We start from the raw sequence: 23,885 nt of genomic DNA, 5'->3' as shown, positions 1-23,885 counted from the left end.
ATGTGAAACAGAACTGTCAAATTACCAAAGATATTCAAACTATAGATTGTGATAAGAATGTGAAACAGAACTGTCAAATTACCAAAGATATTCAAACTATAGATTGTGATAAGAATGTGAAACATAGAACTGTCAAATTACCAAAGATATTCAAACTATAGATTGTGATAAGAATGTGAAACAGAACTGTCAAATTACCAAAGATATTCAAACTATAGATTGTGATAAGAATGTGAAACAGAACTGTCAAATTACCAAAGATATTCAAACTATAGATTGTGATAAGAACGTGAAACATAGAACTGTCAAATTACCAAAGATATTCAAACTATAGATTGTGATAAGAATGTGAAACAGAACTGTCAAATTACCAAAGATATTCAAACTATAGATTGTGATAAGAATGTGAAACATAGAACTGTCAAATTACCAAAGATATTCAAACTATAGATTGTGATAAGAATGTGAAACATAGAACTGTCAAATTACCAAAGATATTCAAACTATAGATTGTGATAAGAATGTGAAACAGAACTGTCAAATTACCAAAGATATTCAAACTATAGATTGTGATAAGAATGTGAAACAGAACTGTCAAATTACCAAAGATATTCAAACTATAGATTGTGATAAGAATGTGAAACAGAACTGTCAAATTACCAAAGATATTCAAACTATAGATTGTGATAAGAACGTGAAACAGAACTGTCAAATTACCAAAGATATTCAAACTATAGATTGTGATAAGAATGTGAAAGAGAACTGTCAAATTACCAAAGATATTCAAACTATAGATTGTGATAAGAACGTGAAACATAGAACTGTCAAATTACCAAAGATATTCAAACTATAGATTGTGATAAGAATGTGAAACAGAACTGTCAAATTACCAAAGATATTTAGTCTGCTCATAAAAATTATTTTTTTAAAAAATCATATTTAATTAAGTAGACCTTGAATTAGAAATTCAATATTCCATTGACACTGTTTTAAGAAGAAATTAATAAATTTCAATGAAGTACTAACTAATGGAGAAACAAATATCAATAAAACTGTTTTGCACTCACAGCCAAAACATTAATGTGCTGATATATATATATATATATATATAGCTAATAATTAGTGGAGCATGATCCATTAAATTGAAAGAAGTTGTCAACAATAACTGTACATATACCATTTCACAGTTGGCAACAAGCCTGCCCACCTCTTAATAAGTTGGCAACATTGCCCAAGTGAAGAAAAAAAACATACACCTAGCCTGGTACAAAGATCATACTTTATCCTTGACCATTAGTAATTACATACTGACAACTTTGCAGCTATCATATCCATGTACATGTATTTATATACATATTAAAATAACAATATCGCTCATAGTTTGGATAAAGGCAACCATCTTCATTTCCACATGAAAAAAAAATACTGTCTTGTGGAGAGACAGCTCATTCATTTTAAACAAAAACAACATGTTCCTTATTCAATATTGGTAATGACATGGTCAGCTTGGTTAGTAAACAAACAACAATCAGTATTCCACTATTCAATATATAAGGAATCTATTAAATGGTTTTAAAGCTCTATTTTTTTTTTAATATTTCACCAAAGAAAAACATGTTAAATTTTAGCCTATAAATAGCATAGCGGATGTAATATTAATTTTAAAAAAATCTAACACCAAATATCTCTGAAAACCCAAGTCACTATACTGACATAAGACTAAAGAAAATGCTACAGCAGTTAATAAATGACTGTCTATAAATAGAAACAACCAGAAAAATTATTGATTATCACTTCATTTGCTTTTTATATAAGAAAATATAAATTTTTTGGTCAAACTTTTCAATATATTTTTTAAATTAAGGTTTATAAATAGATTTACTTTTCAATAATACTATAGGTTTCTGATTTTGTGACACTATAAACTTCTGTTTAGCCATCCATTCTGTCAGCTTCTGGCACATCCTGCTGTTGCAACATGTGGCCTGCATAGTTCATATTCTGCAGGTCAGCTAGGCCTTGAGGTGCAGAGGGCTGGTGAAAGTGGGCTGGCTGCTGCTGTGGGTGCATTGGGTAGTAGTTAGGGCTGGCCGGAGCATTGAGATGGCTCTCGCTGAGGCTACTGGTGCTGCTGCTGCTTCCACTCACAGAAGGGCCCCTGTCCATCTCTGAAATGGGATATGATGGGCCTAGCTGCAGCCTGGGGCTGTTTGGCGGGCCACTAACTGCAGCTGCATTGTTAATCAAATTTCCAACAGCACTGTCAGTGGGGCTTTCAAAATGAACACAGTGGAATACCTAAAAGATTGAAGTCACAAAAATAAATTGATTAATAACATTAGAAAAAATAGTTTTTAAGACTAAACATTGAGCAATAAAAAAATATTATTCCTTTTCTTTGAACTATTTTTAAAACTAAAATCAATTTCTTTTAAAACGATATTTCAAAAGTGACTTAATTGCTTACCTCATTAGCAGTGTTGTGAGTTCCTACTATACGAATGAAGGTGACTGGTAGAGGCTCAAAGGTTACAGCTTGCCAAGATCTGTCAAATACAGTATAATACATTAGAATCATTCCAGACCTACTGGTCAAATATTGGAGAATGAGTAAGCAGTCAAAAATTCCCTTCTATCCTGAAGAGATGACAATACTAGAGAATATTTCAAAAAAACTGAAAACGTATCAGTTCTCTCCCAAAGTTCAGAAAAAAAATTATGCTTATAACAAGTTATCTGAAGTGATCAAGATAATTTGTTCACCTCTGAACAGAATGAGACAACAAAAGTTTTGGAAGCTCAAAGTTACAACTAGCGAAACATGCCCTTGTGGAGTGTCACTAGCTCCAAAGCTGCATACAATATCAAGAGGCCCGAACAAAACACTGGCCCCACCTCTATAGAAGATAAGCTGTAAACAGCGCTGCCTAATCTGGAAAACATTGATCAGTTCATCTCAGATAATGATATAAGACTAGTTATCTGAATCTGCCAACATGATAATGAGAAATCGGAAGAAGAAGAATCATTCTAAACAGTTTTTCGAGTTAAAGTTTTGTCCAGACTTGCATTGTAAATAACCCAGTTATTAAGATTTTCCCAAAATAAGAAACAAAAAATTGTCCAAAATTTGTATCCTCACAAACTTACAGCCGAGTCATCAATGAACTTCCTTTTTCTTGGTATTTTAGTTGATGTCTTTTTAAGTGAGCTTGATCCTCACATGAAATGTCAGCATGTTGTAGTTAGAACAATACAAGAGATGTGTAGGAGGAGAGTTTCTCATGAAATGTAAGCCACAATATCAGCAGAGAACCAACGGTTGAAGAAAGCACACATAATAAACCTAAAGATCAGCTATTGTTCAAATACTAACAAGAATTAAGACCATATATTGTGTATTTAAAAAAAAAAAAAAAAATTATTTCTTGTATTCTGCAACTATCTCCAGTTATTTAGTAAAATAAGTGTTAAAATCATATCCAACTAAATGTGGTGCATTGCTGATAGGAGAAGACTATAAGTCTAAGTTCAGAACTATCTAGTTTGATATGAAATACAATTAACAGGTTTTGAGCCTAATGCAGACAATAAGTACTTGAAACATACAATAAAGAATCAAAGCAAATACAAAATAAAATGGTCGAATCTCCTTTAGCTTGGTCATTATTTTAAAAAACTATGTTAAATTTGAACTAGAAGCTAACCCAACTTACTTGCAAGCTTCATGTCTTTTATCTACAACTTGTGTCCACTTGAGCTGATCTGTTGAAACCTCAATGTAAAAACTATAGCTTCTGTCATCACAGTCCCACAGCAGTAAGCTAGACAGAAAAATAGTTTTCATTGAAATCATAGGATTCAACAACAATTAGTTAACAGAGATCTATTAGTATTGAGAGCCTGTATAGCAAAATATTTAAACTTAGCTAGGGTAACAAGCCCTACAGACTTCAGTTTTTCATAGAAAACCATGGTATTAATGTTGGTGTGTTTTTAAAAACAACTTTTGAAACTATTTTATTTTTACAATTTCAGGTTAATAATTATTACATAAAAGTGTTGGATGAAAATAAAATTAAACAAAAAAACAAAACAAAAAACACCACTAACAGAAAATTAGTACATAATTGAATCATGGACTCCCAGTCCTTAAATCTTATTTTCTAGTTCTTTTAAATAGTGAAAGGATTCCTTTTTTTATATTAATTTCCAAATAGACTTTACAAACATAAACAAACAATAGCTTTTGGGCAGCATTTTCATGACGCCTGATGGAATGTCATAACTTCATTTTTTTTCCCTATTAGACAGCCAATTTATAATGGCATCCATCAAAACTACTAAATAGATCCTTTTAGATATTTTATCTTAGTATTAGATCAGTGTCAAGGATGTATCTAGAGCTATCAAAGAAATTGATTGATATACATGCAAGTTCTTTCATTTAATTCACAAAGCTCTCATTTCTGAGTTGAACTTTTTATTTTTTATACCAGAATTGTCGGGTGAACAAACAATTTGGTTGGTGAACGTAATGTCAGTGAACGATTTGTAGTGTTCCCCAAAGAACTTGCACATTTCTTTGTTTTTCTGCAGGTTACATGGTGTTTTTGAGCTGGCTGGGATTTTTAGTCCAATCTCAGTTGTGGACCAGTGGGGGGGGGGGGGGGGGGGGGGGGGTATCAAGGAGAAGGTTTTTCCAGTGCTGCCTTTAGGCGCTCAGTAAACACAACTCTGCCAGAGTCGGGTGTCGAACCTCGAGCCCCCTTCATAGATAGCCAAGCTAAGTTCAAGTGCACATAGCCTCTCGACCACGCTTCCCACTTAATTATAATAATTATAGATTGCTATAAAGGTCATCCATTTCTCTTTATTTTTATAGTATTTTCTTTTTATTATTAATAGATGTTTAATGTTAAAAATATACTTTGTAATATCCCTTTTCGTAATTTGGAGTTATCCCCTTATCTTAGTATTTTGAGCGATACTGCAGAGCCTAGTAGTAATTGGGTTAATGAGATAATTTGCAATGGTAAAAGTCAAATTCATTTATTTACCGCATGTTTGATAAGATGTAGGGCTGAGCTAATTGAATGCAGATGGCGCCACTACCAAGCTGATGGCAGGTGTAACCAGAATCCCAGTCGTAACTTCGAATGTTGCCATTGATGAGTGCATTGCGGGTTCTGGAGACTCCTTCAATGACTAGGGCACTGTTCTTAATGGTAGCTACATTTTCAGTCGGAACTAATAGAAACAAATACAGAGCATTTACATATAAAATTTCAGACTTTCACTGAACCTTATCATGTATGCCAAAGGTTTTTAGGCATCACAAATATATGTTTAAAAACAAAAAAAACAAATTGTAATTATGGATATATTACAAATTGAATTTAATTTAGAATTTTGAAAAAATTAAGTAAACAAGTAAATAATTTAAGTAGCAGCATAATTATTGACTTAATAATTTTAATTTCAATAAATTCATTAATATACATTTTTTATGTGGCAGTGATAAGGTTAAACTAATAGTTAAAACCTACCCACTAAACCTCTGTCCAAATGAAAAGTGCGGGTTGTGTAGAAACATTCAAATGAGACCAGATGAAAAACTCTATTCACTGTGTTATGTGTTCCAACTACTTTGATAAATCTGTGCAAGCAAAAAAACAAACAATTATGTAACCAACATTCTTAAGAAATGAGACCAAATAAAAAGCTCAGGAAGTGGTCTTAGTTTAATGGGATTTTAAGTTGTAGCCTAGTTCATACTTAATGCATTGCGATGTACAATATTCTTCTTCCTAATGGTCCTAAGAGTTGAATCTAACAGACTTGGAACTCTAGGCCTAAGGAAGCTTCCCTCCATCTGTTTCTCTGAACAAAGCTTCTGCCTGGGAAATATCCAAGCTTATGTTAAATGTTACATCCCTATTACAGATGGCTCGTATACCAAGACGCATGGGTTAGAAGTGAGGCTAAGGCTGAGCACACCAGGGAAACTCCCACATATTCCTTCTCTGTACCACATCAGCTGTGCAGAGTTCGCCATAAAAACAGTCCTTTAAAGAAATGTATATGGATAGTGACATGTTTGTTGGGGCTTTTTTCTATCCCTGCCAGTCCAATGGACTCAGTTTTTAGGAACCCCAAAGGGGGTTCTTTTTTGCTTCCCATTTGGCCTAATCATCTCAACAACCTTTTCCATCCAAGTGGCAGTTAAGGCTGAGAAGCATAGGATGAAATAATAAGAACAACTAAACAAAGATATAGATAAAAAAGACTAACTTACATGATTTAAGCAAAAAATGTAGGTAGTTAGGGAAAAACTGATAATACCAACCTAGATCTAATTTGTACTAGTAGCCAATAGTCTATTAAATAAAAAGAAATATCAATAAAGATTTAATCACCTGACAACCCGAGCAGGAAAGTGAAGTTTCTGCCAGGATCTACATAAATAAGTAGTATGGTCAATAACACGTTCATAATCTTTATCATCCATTGATATCTCAACATAATAGGAGTATGATCTGAAAATACAGCAAATTCAAATCCATTACACCAATGGTCCCCAATTTTTTTTTGTGTTGTAGACCCCTTGCAGTGTTTCCAAGAATTCGGTAGATCCCCAGCTAAGCTAATTCTGAATTTTTTTAAAATTCATCAACTGAATCTGTCTCTTCAATATCTTCTTTATATAGATAATCTATTAAGGTATTACCATATTCAGAGCATCCTATAACCTTTTTTGAAAATTGGAATAGAGGCCACTTAAACGTTCAATATAAGTCAAAATGTTTTGCTTCATTGATTTCATTCTCACAAGAAACGCTGAAATTTGTGGATGTCGCTAAGTATAGACAAGTGTCTACTTCTTTCTCCTAACTCTGTTTTTTTATTTCCTCTACTGGTAGTACGTGTACGGGGCGAGAGTGTCTTGTATTTTTTTTGTTTTGAATTGTTTTGCTACGTCACAAAGTCCGGTGACATCTATCGGTCATTCTTTGTCATGAGGCAGTTCACCCTCTGAATTTGATTGTAACGGACGGTGTGTTGGCCCGTAAAACGTTATTTGTCTGTACCAGTTTCTCAGACTTATTATTCAGTTGGATTCTTGGGACCCCTGTTTAGGGTGAGTTATTCGTTTGTGATATCTATTATTGTATGTTGTATGAGGTTGTCACTATTTCTATTTTTAGTGTAGAAGTTGAGAGTATTGTGTTTATTTCGTTTATAGGGTGCCAGTGTTGGAGTTGTGGGCGTCGCTTGCCGTCTCAGAAATACATATTGCAGTTTTTTTCATTGTCATTGTCAAACTTTACTATTACCGAGGTTGGCAGTGTTGTGACGCCAGTCGGTCAGAGTCTGGTGGACCATAAAGCCAGGGTGACAAGTTAATAGCCGTAGCAAAGGTGCTTAAATTAATTATTGTATAATATCTTTATATATACCTATTATATATATATATATATATATATATCTAATATATATACTGTCTATTTGTCATCCTCATTGTACATACACATATATGTTTCATACAATTAAATTCATTTATTTTTGTTGTTATTTAAACTATTCACCTAGTTGTTTACTGTATGTACGACTGTGTGTGAGTGATGTTCTTGTCAGGTTGAACCCCGGGACCTTAACAGTATACAGCTAGTAAATAAAACGCAAATAAATCCTAAACCTGACAAATGGGGGCTCAGAGTCCGGCTGTGACTACTAGGTCATAGATTGTCTTATCTAGTCTTGTTATCTTTTAAAATAAAAAAAAAATATACTGCCTAATACCCCTTTATTGTATTTATATTTGATGTATTGGGTACAATTTGCTGAAGAAAAAAAAATTGTTTGTGTACTTCTCATAATTGTTTGGACATCAAAAGTAGCAGAGGCTTGAAACATTGTTAAATTTATCATTAATTTGTTTGAATTCACCGCCATATTACTTTATGTGTTGATTGTTGATATTGAGGATTGTACCAATGCTAAATTCATCATTTATGATTTTGAACTCATCATCATATGACTATAGGTGTTGATATTTCAAGATTGTGATTTATATTCATTTATTTAATTTTTTCTTTCATGTAATTTTGTGCTTCACTTATGACCGAGTGACGAGTGTCTTCTCGCTCCCGACAACAGACAAGTGTGTGGGGATTGACCGTTGATACCGATGTTAGAGGCCATCGTTCCTGTGTTGGTGTTTTGGAAGTCCCTGTAGCAGCTACCTTTCTACGCATCGGCCTGGAGTGAGGCGTTTTCTCTCCGACGTTGGATACTGCTCAGATAGGTTTTCTCTTTCTTTGCCATACAACACACTCATAGGTTGTAGTTTACATCTTATGTCTGTATATTATAGTATATCATAGTAATAATAATAATAGTATTAGTTGATTTAGCTTAACACAGTAAGGCACTTAGACCATGGAAACCAGGTTAACGGTAACGTCACAATTTATTAGTGATGGCCATGATATGGGGTACGAAGGGGAAAGGCTAGAGAAATATGTGAAGGAACGGAAAGCTGAATATGATAGAGATAAGGAAGTCGCGAAGGCAGAGGAAGAGGCTAGGTTTGAGCGGCAGGAGAAGTTGAAGAAAGAGGCGAAGGCAGAAGAAGAGGCTAGAAAGAAAGAGGCGAAGGCAGAAGAAGAGGCTAGGTTTGAGCGGCAGGAGAAGTTGAAGAAAGAGGCGAAGGCAGAAGAAGAGGCTAGGAAGAAAGAGGAAGAAGAGAGATTTGAACGTGATGAGAAGGCCAAACGCGAGGAGCACGAAAGATGGAAGGAAAGAGATGCCAAGGAGTCAATCAAGAGGAAAGAGGAGTTGGAACTGGCTAGGCTTAAAGAAAAGTCTGCGCCAGAGGCAGGCGGGGCGGCAGGACAGTCAGGGGATGTGCGATACAAGAATGTCTTAGACAGGCTTGACAAGAGTTTCCAGGGAATGAAAGATGACGACGACCTCCTAGCTTACCTAACACACTTTGAGGCCGTTGCAGCAAGGTGCAAAATAGAGAGAAAAGAGTGGTCCTTGCTGTTGTCATATAAACTGACCACCGCACTCAGAAACTTCATGCTAAGGGACAGTCTGTTCCTTAGCGAGAATTATGAAGAAGTCAAGACTGCACTTCTTCGCCATGCAGATATCAACGCGGAAACCTGCCGCAAAAGATTCCATCTCGTGAGACCAAGTCAAAACGACTTTAGGAGATATGTAACAGAATTGAGAACAGCATTAGACAATTGGTGCAAGATGGCCGAAGTCGGTAAAACAGTGGAGGAGTTAAAAGACCTGTTGATCAAAGATAGGATCTTAGAAAGTGTTTCGAGTGACATATACAGGCAACTAGTTTTGAGCAAGCACAGAACAGTAGATAATATGCTAGAAGTTATAGAAGGATTTAAGGTAGCTGGTTCTGATGTGTCTATTTGTAAGGAAGAAAGTGCGTATGTTGCGGCAGCGTGTCGTGAGCCTGTGAGAAATAGAAGTCCAGGGATTGAGAGTAACTTAATTATTTGTTTTAAGTGCAAGAGGGGAGGCCACAAAGCGTCAGAATGCCCTCAACGTTCGCAACTTAACTCTAGTCCTGCTTCTGATGTTAGATATAGGAACACACCCACAATCTCCACTAACACACAAAGGCCCAGTAGAAATGCATCACAAGGTCGCTACCAAAGGCAGTTTGATGGTAACGGTCGAAGAATCCGCGGCAATAGTGTTGGGAGACAAAGTTATGCTACATACGAGAATTCTTACAATAACAGGCACAGTAGAACGGGTGGTACTTGGGCATACCAAAACAGAGATCAAGGCCCAGGAGGTTCTTATAGATGACTGAGTGGTCCTCACAATATTCAAAATTGTGGAAATTGTACTTTAGGGAAAGGAGATGAGTATTTTTCCCCCTGTAAGAGAAAAACTTTTTCATATGTGGATAAGACATTACGTGATAAATCTGTGGGTAAGCTGAAGTTTGAAAAGGGGAGAGTAAATGGGATAAGTGTGTCTGTTTTGAAAGATTCTGGTTCGAGTGTTATAGGAATTAGAAGCTCATTAGTTGGTGAGAAAGACATGATTCCTGGTACTTATAAATTAAAACTTGTTGATGGGACAGTGAAGGATTATCCATTGGCATGTGTGAGTATTGAGTCGGATTACATTGTCGGTAAATATGTCGTAGCTTGCTTTAAAGATCCGGTTGCAGATTTAATTCTTGGGAATGTTGACAGTAATGTGAGTCGTGAGTTTAATTGCTCAGCAGTAACTAGGTCAATGACAAATAAGGAGATTGAGGGCGGCACTGTAAGTGATTGTGGAGTATTGGAAGAATGTCGAGATGTGTTAGGTACAAGCGAAGAATTTTTATGTGAACAGTTGAGTGATCCGTCTTTAAAAGATCTATGGGAGCGACATGTGGACAGTTGTGTAGATAATAAAAAGAATGGAAGTGTGGAATATAAAGTGTTTGATAGACTATTGTACAGAGTGTTTAGGGGAAAGTTTGGTGAGGAAGAAAGACAGTTAGTTGTACCTTCAGCTAAGAGAGAAATTGTGTTGAAAACCGCTCATGAGAGTATGTTGGCAGGACATTTGTCATTAAGAAAGACTAAAAGTAAAATCTACAAATATTTTTTCTGGCAAGGTTTAGATAGAGACATAAAAGAGTTTGTGAGGTCGTGTGATATTTGTCAGAAAGCTAGGATGCCACGTCGTTGTGACAGAGTGGAGCTAGGCCAAATGAATGTTGTTACCACTCCGTTTTATAAAGTTGCAACAGATATTATTGGCCCATTGGAGTTAACTGACAATAAGAATAGGTATATTTTGACAGTAGTAGATGTTGCTACGAGATGGCCAGAAGCGATACCACTGAGAAATATAAACACAGAAACAGTTATCGAAGCACTAACTAGTATTTTTTGTAGAATTGGGCTACCGACTGAAATTTTAAGTGATCAAGGCCCACAGTTTACTTCGGAATTGTACAATCAGGTCTGTAATTTTTTCTCTGTCAAACCAGTGCATTCTACCATTTACCACCCGAGCTCTAATGGGATGGTTGAACGACTTAATTCTTCTTTAAAATCCTTTCTAAGGAAAGTGTGTCAGGATAGCCCTTGTGATTGGGACCGGAAAGTCAACGCAGCACTGTTCGCCTACCGAGAGGTTCCTAACGAAACAACGGGAATGTCACCATTTGAGCTTGTCTACGGAAGACAAATGAGGGGCCCTTTGGCTATCTTAAAGCAAGTGTTCGTAAATAATGAAGAGGAAAATGGGTACAAGAATGTATTCAGTTATTTACTGGATTTGAAGACAAGATTATCTGAGGTGACTGCTATTGCTAATTCCAACAGTAAGGCAAACAGAAATAAATACAAGAAACAATATGACAAATACTCATCGAGGCGTGATATAAATGTGGGTGACTGTGTTTTAGTCCTCAAACCACACAGAGACAGTAAGCTGTCCGTATTTTTGGCAGGGCCCGTATAAGGTTCTAAACAAGATTTCCCAATTTAATTATGTTATCCAGAAAGAAAATATGACAAAGATATATCATATAAACAGACTTATGAAATACCATTGTAGGGTAAAGAAGGGAGATAACCTAATTGTTGCAGATGAAAATAGAAATGAACTTTTGTCAGCTAATATGGTTTCAGTTGTAGGGGAGGAAGACGTTGCTGAGCAGGATGAATATAATGATGATATGCTACCTAACATTCCAACGCTAGAAATTACGCAGAAAGAGAAGATTCACGAGGATGTCTTCACACAGGTCAAAATTAACCCCAATTTAAACCATATGCAAAAGATGCAAGTAAATGAAATTTTAACAGAGTATAGAGACATTATATCCAATGTTCCTGGCAGGGCCACTGTCGAAAAGTTTAAAATTAAATTGATTGATAAGAAGCCTATAGCTCTGAAACCATATGCGGTGCCCATTCATATGAAAGAGAAAGTGAAGCAAGAAATCGACAACATGTTAGAATTGGGAATTATAGGGCCGACGGACTCCCCTTATGCAGCGCCAGTTGTTATAATTAAGAAGAAAGATGGCACACTCCGCCCTTGTATAGATTTTAGAAAATTAAAAAATATTACTGAAATACCTGCTGAGGTAATTCCTGAACAAGAAGATTTGTTTAACATGTTGTATAAAGCCAAGTACTTTACATTGGTGGACCTAACAAAGGGTTACTGGCAAATTCCGATCAGTGAAACGAGCAAACCTTTTACAGCATTTAGAGTTCTTGGGGAGCATTATATGTTCCACTACTTACCCTTTGGGTTGAGCGGTGCTCCAAGTCATTTTAATAAGGTTGTTAAGAGTATGCTAAGGGGAGTAGAAAATGTATTGTTCTACTTCGATGACATTTGTATTTTCAGTGAAGACTGGGAATCACACTCGAAAAGTGTCAGAAATGTTTTTTGCGCTCTAAGAGAGAACGGCTTTACACTAAAACCAGATAAACTTGAGGTGGGCTACACTAGTGTTAAATTTCTGGGTCATAATGTGGGACAGGGAGTTATCAAACCTGATCCTAGCAATGTAAAAAAGATCATGGAATTTAAAACACCCACTACAAAGAAAGAAATATGTAGTTTGATTGGTCTGATAAATTATTACAGCAAATTTATTCCGAGTTACGCGGATTTAGTATTCCCCTTTACAGAGTTACTACGTCGGGGCAAGTCTATAAGAGTGGACTGGAACTATGAGTGTGCGGAGGCATTGAATAGAGTGCAGACTTGTCTGAGTAAGTATCCTATTCTTCGTTTACCTGACCCTTCTCTATCTTTTTTTCTTCAGACCGATGCTTCAGATAAAGGAATTTCTGGTATTCTCTGTCAGTGTATCAAAGGTGTGTTACATCCCATAAAGTACGTAAGCCGTAAGTTGTTGCCTCGGGAGCAGAAGTACTCTATTATTGAACGGGAAGGATTAGCCATAGTATATTCTGTTAAGAAACTGGACAGGTATTTAGCAGGTAAAACATTTCACCTGCTGACTGATCACAAGGCCTTATCGTATCTCAGGAGCAAACTTTACAAACGCACGTATCACAAGATGGGCATTGATGCTACAAGACTACTCCTTTGACGTTGCCCACGTAAAGGGAGAGCACAATCTGCTGGCTGATCTTTGTTCAAGATTGATATAGACTTCCATCCGCCATTTATATTATGTCTCTATAAGTTATAACATTTGAACTTGTGTTTTATATTATGCAAATGATACTAATTTCAAGAATATAATGTGTATTTATCTACCATGAATATAAGTTGGTATATTATATTAATGTTGTATTTGTAAATATGATTTTGTAATATAACTTGGTTCTTGGCCCAAGTTGATATGGGTCACCGTAAAAGTCAAGGTAACCAACTTTTCTTTGTTATTGGATTTTTATCTTGACGTGTATTGTGTCTCCTTGGTTCATTAATTGGTGACTCCCCATCATTTTTTTTCTTCCATTATTACATTTTGAAATGTGACATAGATGCACTTATGATCATTTTGTTCTTCCTTGTTCTTTCTACAAAGTTTTGTCTTCGAAAGGATTTTTGATGACTGGAATTTCTTTCAAAATTTCCAGTTCGTCGAGGAGGGGGGATGTCGCGTAGTATAGACAAGTGTCTACTTCTTTCTCCTAACTCTGTTTTTTTATTTCCTCTCCTGGTAGTACGTGTACGGGGCGAGAGTGTCTTGTATTTTTTTTGTTTTGAATTGTTTTGCTACGTCACAAAGTCCGGTGACATCTATGGGTCATTCTTTGTCATGAGGCAGTTCACCCTCTGAATTTGATTGTAACGAACGGTGTGTTGGCCCGTAAAACGTTATTTGTCTGTACCAGTTTCTCAGACTTATTATTCAGTTGGATTCTTGGGACCCCTGTTTAGGGTGAGTTATTCGTTTGTGATATCTATTATTGTATGTTGTATGAGGTTGTCACAAATTTCTATTTTTAGTGTAGAAGTTGAGAGTATTGTGTTTATTTCGTTTATAGGGTGCCAGTGTTGGAGTTGTGGGCGTCGCTTGCCGTCTCAGAAATACATATTGCAGTTTTTTTCATTGTCATTGTCAAACTTTACTATTACCGAGGTTGGCAGTGTTGTGACGCCAGTCGGTCAGAGTCTGGTGGACCATAAAGCCAGGGTGACAAGTTAATAGCCGTAGCAAAGGTGCTTAAATTAATTATTGTATAATATCTTTATATATACCTATTATATATATATATATATATAATATATATACTGTCTATTTGTCATCCTCATTGTACATACACATATATGTTTCATACAATCAAATTCATTTATTTTTGTTGTTATTTAAACTATTCACCTAGTTGTTTACTGTATGTACGACTGTGTGTGAGTGATGTTCTTGTCAGGTTGAACCCCGGGACCTTAACAGTATACAGCTAGTAAAAAAACGCAAATAAATCCTAAACCTGACAGTGGACTTTTGATGAACTTGTAGTTATCACCCTTGAATTTGCAATCTGTTAAATATGCTATGTCCAATTTCTATTTAATTAATATTTTTGTTCTAAACAGGGTTAGTAGCAGTTTTCCATGACAAAATTTTTGGAGATTTTAGGAGGATTTTAAGGATGAAATGTATGATATATATGCATTTATCAAATCAATTATTGTTACTTGATTTTGGAAATATTAAATATCTTGCCAAATCCTACTCAGAACAGAAACAATGTCATCAGCTGTGTCCACAAAAAATGTAATGAAAGTTATCTTTTAATCAAGTAACAACTTGACTGTCATCCCAAAACCTTAAACAACCTTTTTTTTTTCAAAGATTTATTAAAGAACATTACAAATGGTTGATATTTCTTTAAAATAAGAAACATTCTTAGAGATGCCTTCATAATGTGTATTCTCTGTGATGGAATAGTACATTTTTAGTTCCTACGTGTATTTTATAGATACTAGAGTCATGGTGTGCATTTGAGGTAATGTTTTATAATACTTTTATTAACTGAACTTAAATCCTCCTCATAAACAGAGCCTGTAATATATAGGCCTATTCGTATGTTTAATGGACATTTGCTTACTAAATAATGGCTTTTGGATGGCCGGGGGGGGGGGGGGGGGGGGTATTAGACATATTAGCGTTGTTGTTTTTTTCTCAAGCAGAATTTCTTTTTCAACTAGATCTCTGTAGTTTCCCTGGCTTTTACGACCAAAATAACTTTTACTGACTTTTTACAGCTGTATGCAAAATATTTTCATCCAATCTACCTTAAATCTAGACTCTAGATCTAAGTCTAAGTCACTAAAATTCGCAAACTTTTCACGGCTGTGTGAGAATTATCTTCACTGAATTTACACTATTTACAGTAGATCTAGACTCTAACGCTCTAAGTCATTAAAATTCTCGGACTTTTCACGTCTGAGTGCAAATTATCTTCACTGAATCTGCCGTAATTCTAGAGTCTATATCTAAGTCACTAAAATTTGCATAACTTTTACGACTGTGTGAGAATTATCTTAACTGAATTTACAGTAGATCTAGACTCTAAATCTAATAAGTCACAAAAATTTGATGGCTTTTCGCAGCTATGTGTGAATTATCTTCACTAGATCCTAGTGATTTAGCGTAAATTTAGAATCTAGCATATTTCTAGAGTAGTCAAGACATTAGATGTATCGAGATCATTAAATTGACTAAAATTCACTGAGTTTTCAGGTTAGGTGCAAATTATTTTCACTAGATCTAACACTAGATACTATTGCTAGCTAGATCTAGATGACTGAAATTCTACTGACTTTCCACGCGAAGTCACTCTTACTGTTACAAGAAGATTTTAGGTGAGGGAGGGCCCAGAGGATTGTAGCCTACACATTAGGCTTGTAATTGCTCTAATTATAGACAATAGTCACTACACACTAACTCTAGCTAATCTTCAGCTGTCAACTATTTCTGCGCTGCCTTCAGAAAAATAACGCCTGGTGAAATGCTTGCTTGAGCCAAGGCCATCTTCAATCACGAGGTCGCGCTTCACAAGTGGATGAAAGGCGGTGTAGACACGTCACAGGTAAGCTTATTGACACAGCCAGCCGGTAATGTCATGCAATCAGAATGCCTAGTTATGCTGTTGTTTTTTCCCCCCACATTTTTTGCAAAATAAGCAAAATAATATTTTTAAAAATATTGGGTAAAACTTTTAGGAGAGTGGACAAAATTTTAGGAGAATTCTGGCAATTTCTAAGAGAATTTTAAGATTTTGAGAGACTTTTCGGGAGGTTTGGACTAGGAAGTAATTATCTTCAACTCTGAAGGAACATCCAAAACATGTAAAACATTTTACAAACAAACATTTTATGTCCTTTTAGTTTCATGTAGACACAATTGAGCCATTTAAATAAGATGTTAAAAATCTTTTTAATAATTTCTTTCAAATTAAAAGGATTAACTAATGTACAAATCATATGTTTGTATAATTTATTATCCATTAATGTGACATAAAATTAAAATTTTCAACCTACTTAATAAGATCTACTATTGTAGATCCCCCATTTACAGCCAATAGACCCCCTAATAATTTTTTCACTAATCAGGACCCCTTGGAAGTCATCATAGACCACTGGAGGTCTATACAAAAAAAAATAATTTGGGAATCGCTGTATTAAATCACGCTATATTAAATCATCTGTACTTATGTTTTTATGACATGTCTAACAAACATTCTTGTTTAATGCATGTACTTTGATATATATAGAGAGAGTGCATGACACAATGTTATGAAGAAATACACCTAGAATGATAGCTAGTTTACTTACACTTACCTCATGTCTTTGTCCCAAAGCAGTAGTTTGATTGTATTGATAATGTAGGGCTGCCCAAGTTGGATGACGATGCCAGTACCATTGTTGCAATCAATGGGGTGCCTGGTGAACCCTCTGTCCAAATCATAGTTTTGTGTATCGCCATCTAACAAGGCTGTCTTCATTTCACCGCGGATGACTGTGGCACCCAAGCGTATGGTAGCCACATTTTCTTCAGTGACTGAAGTAAGTGACAGTAACTCAATGTTAGCAACCTTTAAACTATTTCAGTTCATGTCAACATTTTATTATCTCAGAATAAAAGTTGCCCTCAGAGGACATATATACATTTTCAACTAATAATGATACCCTCAACTTTATAAACACCTATATTATAGAGAAACAGGCTAAATACTGTGTAGAGAAATAAAAATTAATTACAAACTACACATACATATAAATAATTTTTAATTTTAGAAAATTTATCTAATTTAATAATAGAATAAAATTCTAAATAACTACAAAATTTTAATACCTAGAAATCCACGATACTTTAAATCCATGTCTCTACATTCTGTTTGAATTTTAATGGCATCCAGGATAGCATCAGAGGAGACAAGATGAGTGTCACGGACCATATTTAACAACTCTGACATTTTAATCAACTGCAGTCTGACAACTTCTAAGATTGGTGTTGGATCTTGTCCTGCATTATGATGAGCCCATTTACGCACCGCTTGGAAAATGTCAATTTCAGATGCAAAGAAAGAATCTCTGGAAATTAAATCTCTCATTGATGCCTGGAAAAATAAATTTCATGTGGAAAATATTCAGCAAATAAATAATGAATTAATCTCTCTAAAAGCCAAATGCTAGATCTAACTACACAAGAAACTATTGCAACTGTGAAAAATGATTCCCTAGTATATTCGCTTCGTTATGCTCTAGCACCAATCATTTAAGATAGAAATAGAAGTTTCTGAGTGTTGGGACTAATTCCAAAAAACCTGCCGAGTCTGGAAGCATTTGAAGGTGCACTTAATCCCCTCCCCCTTTATGGAAGGAAAAAGCCAATAGAACACTTGAAGGATGGACCATTGTCCTGTTGACTTATACTTTGCATGGTTCTGGCCAAACTTTGACTAATGGTGTCGCGTTGTGGGGGAAGAGGAGGAAACTGTGTCTCATATTCTTTTTGACTGTCTTAGAGGCGACATGCTTTTGATTAATATGAAGACATATGTGCATTGCGAACAACCACAGGTTGTTTTTTTTTGTCCAGGGCTTTGAGCCTCTCGCAGTCTCATTTATATGGACTTAATGAGGGAAAATAAGGAAAACTTTTGACAGAACATTCAGATTTAATTTAATTAACCATCCATTTGCTAGTTCTCCACTTCACTTGCATATTTGGTAGGCTATAGGGAGTATAGGACTCAAGTTTTAAGATAAGATCAATTTTTTAATCAGAAAGCAAAAAAAAACAAAAACAAAGCATTCATTGATTTGATGTACTCCACACAGTAGAATAGCCAAAAATGATGGTGCATATTTGAATGCCTGGAGTTTAGTTGGGATGACCAATGTATCTTTCAAAAAAGTAAATAGTCTGGAGAATAAATATGACAGTGAGTAGCTTAAGAAATTTCCCTTCTAGTTCAGCCAGTCATTAAAAAAAAGAAATAAATAAAAGAAAATTAAAGCAAAGAAAAAAAAACAATCTCTGGCAGAAAAAAAAAACAAAATAGAAACTCTAAATATATACATTTTTTGGAGAGAAATAAGCTGGAGTTAATAATTAAAATTTGACTTTCATTTAATTTTAATAATTTAAGATTTTGTCTCTAATCAAAATCAATGTATGAACTCAAAAATAGAAGTGGAACTACCGACTAGTCTGGTTGTGCAAGATTAATCTAGAACATTATACTTAGTTGAAGTGATTTATAAAACATAAATTTCACTTGCCTGTGATAATGATAGAAAGCTGTCACTGACAAGCACTTTTTGTGCATTTTTATCCATGTAATCTTTGCAGACATTGCACAATGATGTCAGGCTGAAATGTCAAGACAAACTTTTAGCAAATGAATACCATTTAAAACTGCTAGTAGAGTTGTCTGCTCAAGGCCAGCAAAAAGGAACATGAGCTCCCTATCACCAGCTTGACTGAGCAGATTCTTCTGTTTGGCAGAGATCCAAGTTGGTGCCTATGTACCACACCACTATTTCCAGTGATTTGAAAGCTCTGGACATGGGCTAGAGATCTGGAGAGCACACAGGGGAGCCCACTCTCCCTATCTTCCTTCACATTACCACACTAACCATGTGAGACTCACAATTTGTGAAATGATCCCTTGAGGATGAGGAATGGCCTGTGGATTGTTGACATGGTTGTAAAGTTTCTCTTTGCAACCCCAACCTGAGCAATGAGAATGATATCGCACCTCTTAGTCACCCTTATAGAAGCCTTGTTTTGCTACCCTTTGGACCTAATCATTTCCACCCAGGCACCACTATGAGGCAGGGTAGCGCTGCGTTGGCAAATGAATGCCAGCAACAAATAAGATCTATGTGTACATTTCTTTTTGGAAAAAACAAACAAACAAAACAAAATTAATTTGTTTCCTTTTCCATCACAACAAAGATACAAAAAAAAAAAACAGACATGAAAATCTTATTTTCAATTACTTTTGATTGATTAATAATTATAATTGTATCTCTGTATTTATGTGTGTTTTAATATTGTTTTGCTACTTTTAAATAATGAGAATTTTGGAATATGTGAAATTTGAAATATACAATAGTATAATATATTTCTTATCATTTTTTAATTTAAAAAAAGCCCCCCACAGAATCATGAACCAATTAGTCCAAACATTCTGTTGTATGCATTCCATACTTACCTGTATATATTAGCCAGGTCATAAATATGACAAACATTGTTGATATTGAGTATGGCCTTGAGATAATCTGAGATGGAAGACTCAAGCTCTACAAAACCAAATCGGTGAGAAAGGCTCAAAATATCCAAGAGGTTCTCTTCCTATGAGAAAATAAATTCATTCAACATAATTACAGCACATTGGCAAACCAAATTTGCTCTAAGTAGCTGTTTATTCTTTACAACTCTTATCTAGGACAACTTTACAAAAACAGGTTTAATACTTTTTCATAACTGGGTAGGTAGAAGAGGTAGATTGGCCTCATCACTTAGAAATTTAATTAACTTTGTTGTCATTATTTTTCACAAGCTTATTTTTTTTAATGACTTTCAAATAAGAGTGTTAACAAAATATATTGTGGGCTCAAGATGCTTGCAAAACAAGGAACGTAATGTTTGAATAAATGGGTGACAATGTTGTCACTATATACTCCATTAAGCAAATGCATGGAGCCAGTGGAGTGTAAGCTGAAGAGCTGAGGCAGAATTGAGTTTTGACTAGTGATGCAGCGCTTGTCTGAAGAGTAAAAAGTAAAAGTTTCCCTTTCAGACCTTGTGGTCTATAGGGCAGATGATGTAAAGGTCATCTGTTTCTGTGGCCCACGGTTAATGCCCTTTACTTTTCCCCAACTAATGTCAGGTACCCATTCCAGCTGGGTGGACTCAGAAGCGCCCTAAAGATCCGGAAAATAAAAATCCCAGTCTTCACCAGGATTCGAACCTGGGACCCCTCGGTTCAGAAGCCAAGTGCTTTATCTCTCAGCCACCCCGCTTTGCTTGTCTGAATTTACTGCAATACAATCATTTTATAATGGACAAACCAACTATACTGCCGTAAAATAGAGTCCCGCAAAATGTGTGCAAGAAAGAAAAGATCCTCCAAAATGTTTAGACAAATAAATAAAAAAAAAAGATTTAAAATAATTGAAGCTTCTTTAAAAAACAACAGCTGTTTTCCCACCTGGATCTCAACAAGGTTCATACGCCCTGTATAGATATACTTGAGTAGAGCTGAGAAAGCTACTGAAGGTGTGTCTGGTAGTTCTATCTCTGTTGTTCCTGGCTGCGACTCCTTCATACCACCATACAGAAGTGCCCTAAAGCAAAACCATAACATATTTTGTTAACATTAATAACAAATGGTAATATACAGATTAGATTTATAGATTTTATATTTTACATCACATCAGCACCATTTAGGCCATGTTGTGCCCTTGGTTCTTAAGGACTCCCTCCTCTATTCAACAAGTACAGTAGGAACGTTAAAAGCTATCCATGTTAAGTTACTGTTTCAAAAGTAAAAATACAGTACAATATGATTAAAAAGAATATATAACATAACAAATCTCAAGATTAATAAAATTATTATAATTTTTATGACTTCTTAATAATTACTGCAAATTAATTAATTTTCCATTAACTCAAAACCTAAGTCATGACATTAAATACTTTCAGGTGGGCACTATTTACAAGATAGAATAGAAATATTCAGATTTATTTGAATTTCATGCTACTAGAAAGCAATGATGCATAAAGTTGATTCTTAATTGGACACCAAATCTAGTTGCATGTTATGGAAAATAGAGTTTAGTCATTTTGCCTCCCACCAAATTTCTACCTCAGTATCAAAAAGTTCAAGGTGTAGTGACAAGAAGAGAAAAATTTGTCATCACAAGTGAGGGGAAAAAGCTTCAAAATTAAAAAAAAAAGTTCTTACTATTAAACATTACAGTTCTTTCACGTTTTCTTTCTCTGACTAGATATATTTATATAATATATTTATTTATCTCTAAAGACTAACTTACCTTAATTAATCAGACAACCTCAGCTCTTTAACCTAGACTAACTCACCCAAATTAAATAAGCCCAACATAGACTAACTCACCCAAATTAGTCAGATAACCTCAGCTCTTCAACCTAGACAGGCCTAAATTAGTTAATCCCAGCTCTTAAACCTAGACTAACTCACCCAAATTAAATAACAAAATTAGTCAAATAACCTGAGTTCTTTAACCTTCACTAACTTACCTAAAGTAGTCTGAGCGTGCAGCCAAAATAACTTTGTGACTACGAAGCTTTGAACCATCAACAATCAGGGTAATATCAGCATAGGCTTCTGTATCAACTAGCTCTGCAAAGTTCTCAGATAAACTGCTCACATGATCAACTATTCCCATAGATGCGGGTGAACGCAAGTGATGATGATCACACATCCTGAAGTTATTTTAGTCTTTCACAACCTAACCAGAGATGAAAATAAAAACATATTTAAAAAGAAAACACACTTGTTTAATAAAGTTAAAAATAAGTAAAATCACATAAAATCTAGGCTCTAGGTTTATAGTCTATATAAAATTAATATAATTTAATTATATAGATCTAAATCTAGTAGAGTAGATCTAAGATCTAGTGTTACTAGTTAGTAGTAAGACTAGTCACTAGTAGACTGACTAGAGTCTTGAGTGTAGAGTCACTAGACTTGACTAAACCTCTGGAGTATGAATTACTTCAATTATAATTAGATCTAGATCTAGTGACATTAGTGATTAGTGTACACACTGTACTTGTACTGATTTTCTAGATCTAGACTAGAATCTAGGGTTACTTGATTATGATGATCTACTCATCTAGACTAGGACTAGACTGTCTAGAGTATTTTAGAGTTAGAGTCTTGCTTTTTTTTCAACTCTCTACTCTAGACTAGATAATCTACTATCTAGATCTAATAAACAGTAAACTACTTACTAAGCTAGATCTAGTATAAGTAAGCTACTATTAACTATAGTTACTATACTAGACTAGGACTAGTAATAATACTAACTAATACTAAGAAAGTATTAAAGATTAAAGTAATAGTATAAGTATAACTTAGTATGAGTTACTATGAGTATTTATAAGACTACGACATAAATCTAGATCTCTATAAGTATAAATAATCTAGATCTAGAATACTTTAATAGACTAGACTTCTATATCATGTTAGTGTTAGACATGTTTACTCTGTTTAGATGTTACTTTAGTCTAGAATAGATCAAGTTATATTGAAGTTAGATCTAGATCTAGACTCTAATAGTAGTTATTCTAGATCGTAGATCTAGAGTGACTAGAGTCAATCTAGACTAGATCTAGACTCTTAAGACAGAGGTAGAGCTTGAGTTAATTAAGACAATTAAGTTAATAATTAAATTACGGAAAATTAGTAGTAATAACCACAGACAATGTTTTGGGTTTTATTTATGAAATGCAATGGCAGAGAAAGGGGGCGGTACTTAACAAAGTCGTCAAAGTTGATTTTTATTTAATATAGTAATATAGTAATAAGTAATATAGTGCGTAGATCTAGATTGTAGATATTTTTGACATTACTATTCTAAATAGATCTAAATGGATCTAGATCTACATTCGCAACCAAAATTGACAAATATTGTCTCTAAATCTCGAGTCTAGATCTACTCTACTAGACTTGACTGTTAACTTGACAAGAGATAGACTCTAGTGCTCTAGATCTAGAATCTAGACTTGGTTCTAGATCTATGTTATTCTATAGAGTATTTCGGTAGTTGGATTAGTACATTATAGGTTAGCATAAGGCAGTAACTCTAAAGCTATGTATTTTTGTCTAGATCCGAGTATTTTTACTAAATAAATATGACTATAAGACTAAAAACAGGAAAATATATTAAATACTTAAAAAAAAAAAAAAATAGATCTATATTAAGCGTATAGTTGTATCTATTAGTTTGAATCAGACTGCAGACGTAATAAAATTTGTAATAGAGCCTGACTAACAGTAATAGATCTGTGCGATTGTACACCAATTGTTTTTGTTTAGCGCAATTTCATGCAATGGTTATGTATGCGCTGGATGTGGCAAAGTATGTAGGTCGAAGCTGAGCTGCCTAGCCACGGGAAATACTGCATTCCTCACTAATCTTCGGACTTGAAGACAAGTACATGAAGGAATCAGGGCCCTCTTAGAGATTAGAGTGTAGTGCGACATAATATACAAATGGGTTCAAATATCAATAAATAGCTTATATTATATAGATATTCAACTAATTTTGTCCACACACTATGATTTCTTCTTAAAAATTGGACCGCCCCTCCCCAACTCAAAGGGTTTGTGGGT

At 34.8% G+C, this 23,885-nt stretch overlaps 2 protein-coding genes across 7 annotated transcripts; one reads left to right on the top strand and one right to left on the bottom strand.

The window, feature by feature from the left end:
• Nucleotides 1-929: 929 nt before the first annotated feature.
• On the bottom strand, nt 930-23,224 carry LOC106057954 (BTB/POZ domain-containing protein 9-like). 5 transcript variants are annotated; one of them, XM_013215318.2, is made up of 13 exons: nt 23,123-23,224; nt 21,785-21,996; nt 20,718-20,853; nt 19,719-19,858; nt 18,781-18,871; nt 17,348-17,612; nt 16,834-17,053; nt 6,420-6,539; nt 5,550-5,659; nt 5,061-5,250; nt 3,717-3,824; nt 2,468-2,546; nt 930-2,298 (listed from the first exon to the last, which is right to left on the bottom strand). In XM_013215318.2, the coding sequence occupies exons 2-13, from the start codon at nt 21,967-21,969 to the stop codon at nt 1,933-1,935; spliced, it is 2,010 nt and encodes a 669-aa protein (XP_013070772.1). In that variant the 5' UTR covers nt 21,970-21,996; nt 23,123-23,224; the 3' UTR covers nt 930-1,932. The 5 variants fall into 5 exon arrangements, with proteins under 5 accessions (XP_013070772.1, XP_013070767.1, XP_013070768.1 ...); XM_013215313.2 differs by lacking the exon at nt 23,123-23,224 and adding an exon at nt 23,031-23,065; XM_013215314.2 differs by lacking the exon at nt 23,123-23,224 and adding an exon at nt 22,967-23,063.
• LOC129925320 (uncharacterized) lies at nt 8,428-9,945 on the top strand. Of its 2 annotated transcripts, none has more exons than XM_056024973.1 (2): nt 8,428-8,678; nt 8,733-9,945. In XM_056024973.1, exons 1-2 carry the CDS (start codon nt 8,443-8,445, stop codon nt 9,847-9,849), a joined length of 1,353 nt encoding a protein of 450 aa, XP_055880948.1. In that variant the 5' UTR covers nt 8,428-8,442; the 3' UTR covers nt 9,850-9,945. The 2 variants fall into 2 exon arrangements, with proteins under 2 accessions (XP_055880948.1, XP_055880949.1); XM_056024974.1 differs by having other exon boundaries at nt 8,428-8,591; nt 8,646-9,940.
• Nucleotides 23,225-23,885: the final 661 nt, after the last annotated feature.

Source organism: Biomphalaria glabrata, chromosome 3, assembly GCF_947242115.1.
Source record: "Biomphalaria glabrata chromosome 3, xgBioGlab47.1, whole genome shotgun sequence".
Classification (NCBI taxonomy): Eukaryota; Metazoa; Mollusca; class Gastropoda; family Planorbidae; genus Biomphalaria; species Biomphalaria glabrata.
Note: the sequence above shows the minus strand (reverse complement) of the source record. Positions and strands in the feature narration are given on the sequence as shown.

What these genes read in the sequence shown, in the direction of transcription:
- LOC129925320 (XM_056024973.1), top strand. Translation starts at nt 8,443, where the DNA reads ATGGAAACCAGGTTAACGGTAACGTCACAATTTATTAGTGATGGCCAT. An exon ending in AAGGCAGAAGAAGAGGCTAG is followed by an intron (nt 8,679 to 8,732) that starts GTTTGAGCGGCA and finishes AGAAGAGGCTAG; the next exon opens with GAAGAAAGAGGAAGAAGAGA.
- LOC106057954 (XM_013215318.2), bottom strand. Translation starts at nt 21,969, where the DNA reads ATGTGTGATCATCATCACTTGCGTTCACCCGCATCTATGGGAATAGTT. An exon ending in GCACGCTCAGACTACTTTAG is followed by an intron (nt 20,854 to 21,784) that starts GTAAGTTAGTGA and finishes GTTTTGCTTTAG; the next exon opens with GGCACTTCTGTATGGTGGTA. An exon ending in TGAACCTTGTTGAGATCCAG is followed by an intron (nt 19,859 to 20,717) that starts GTGGGAAAACAG and finishes ATTTTCTCATAG; the next exon opens with GAAGAGAACCTCTTGGATAT.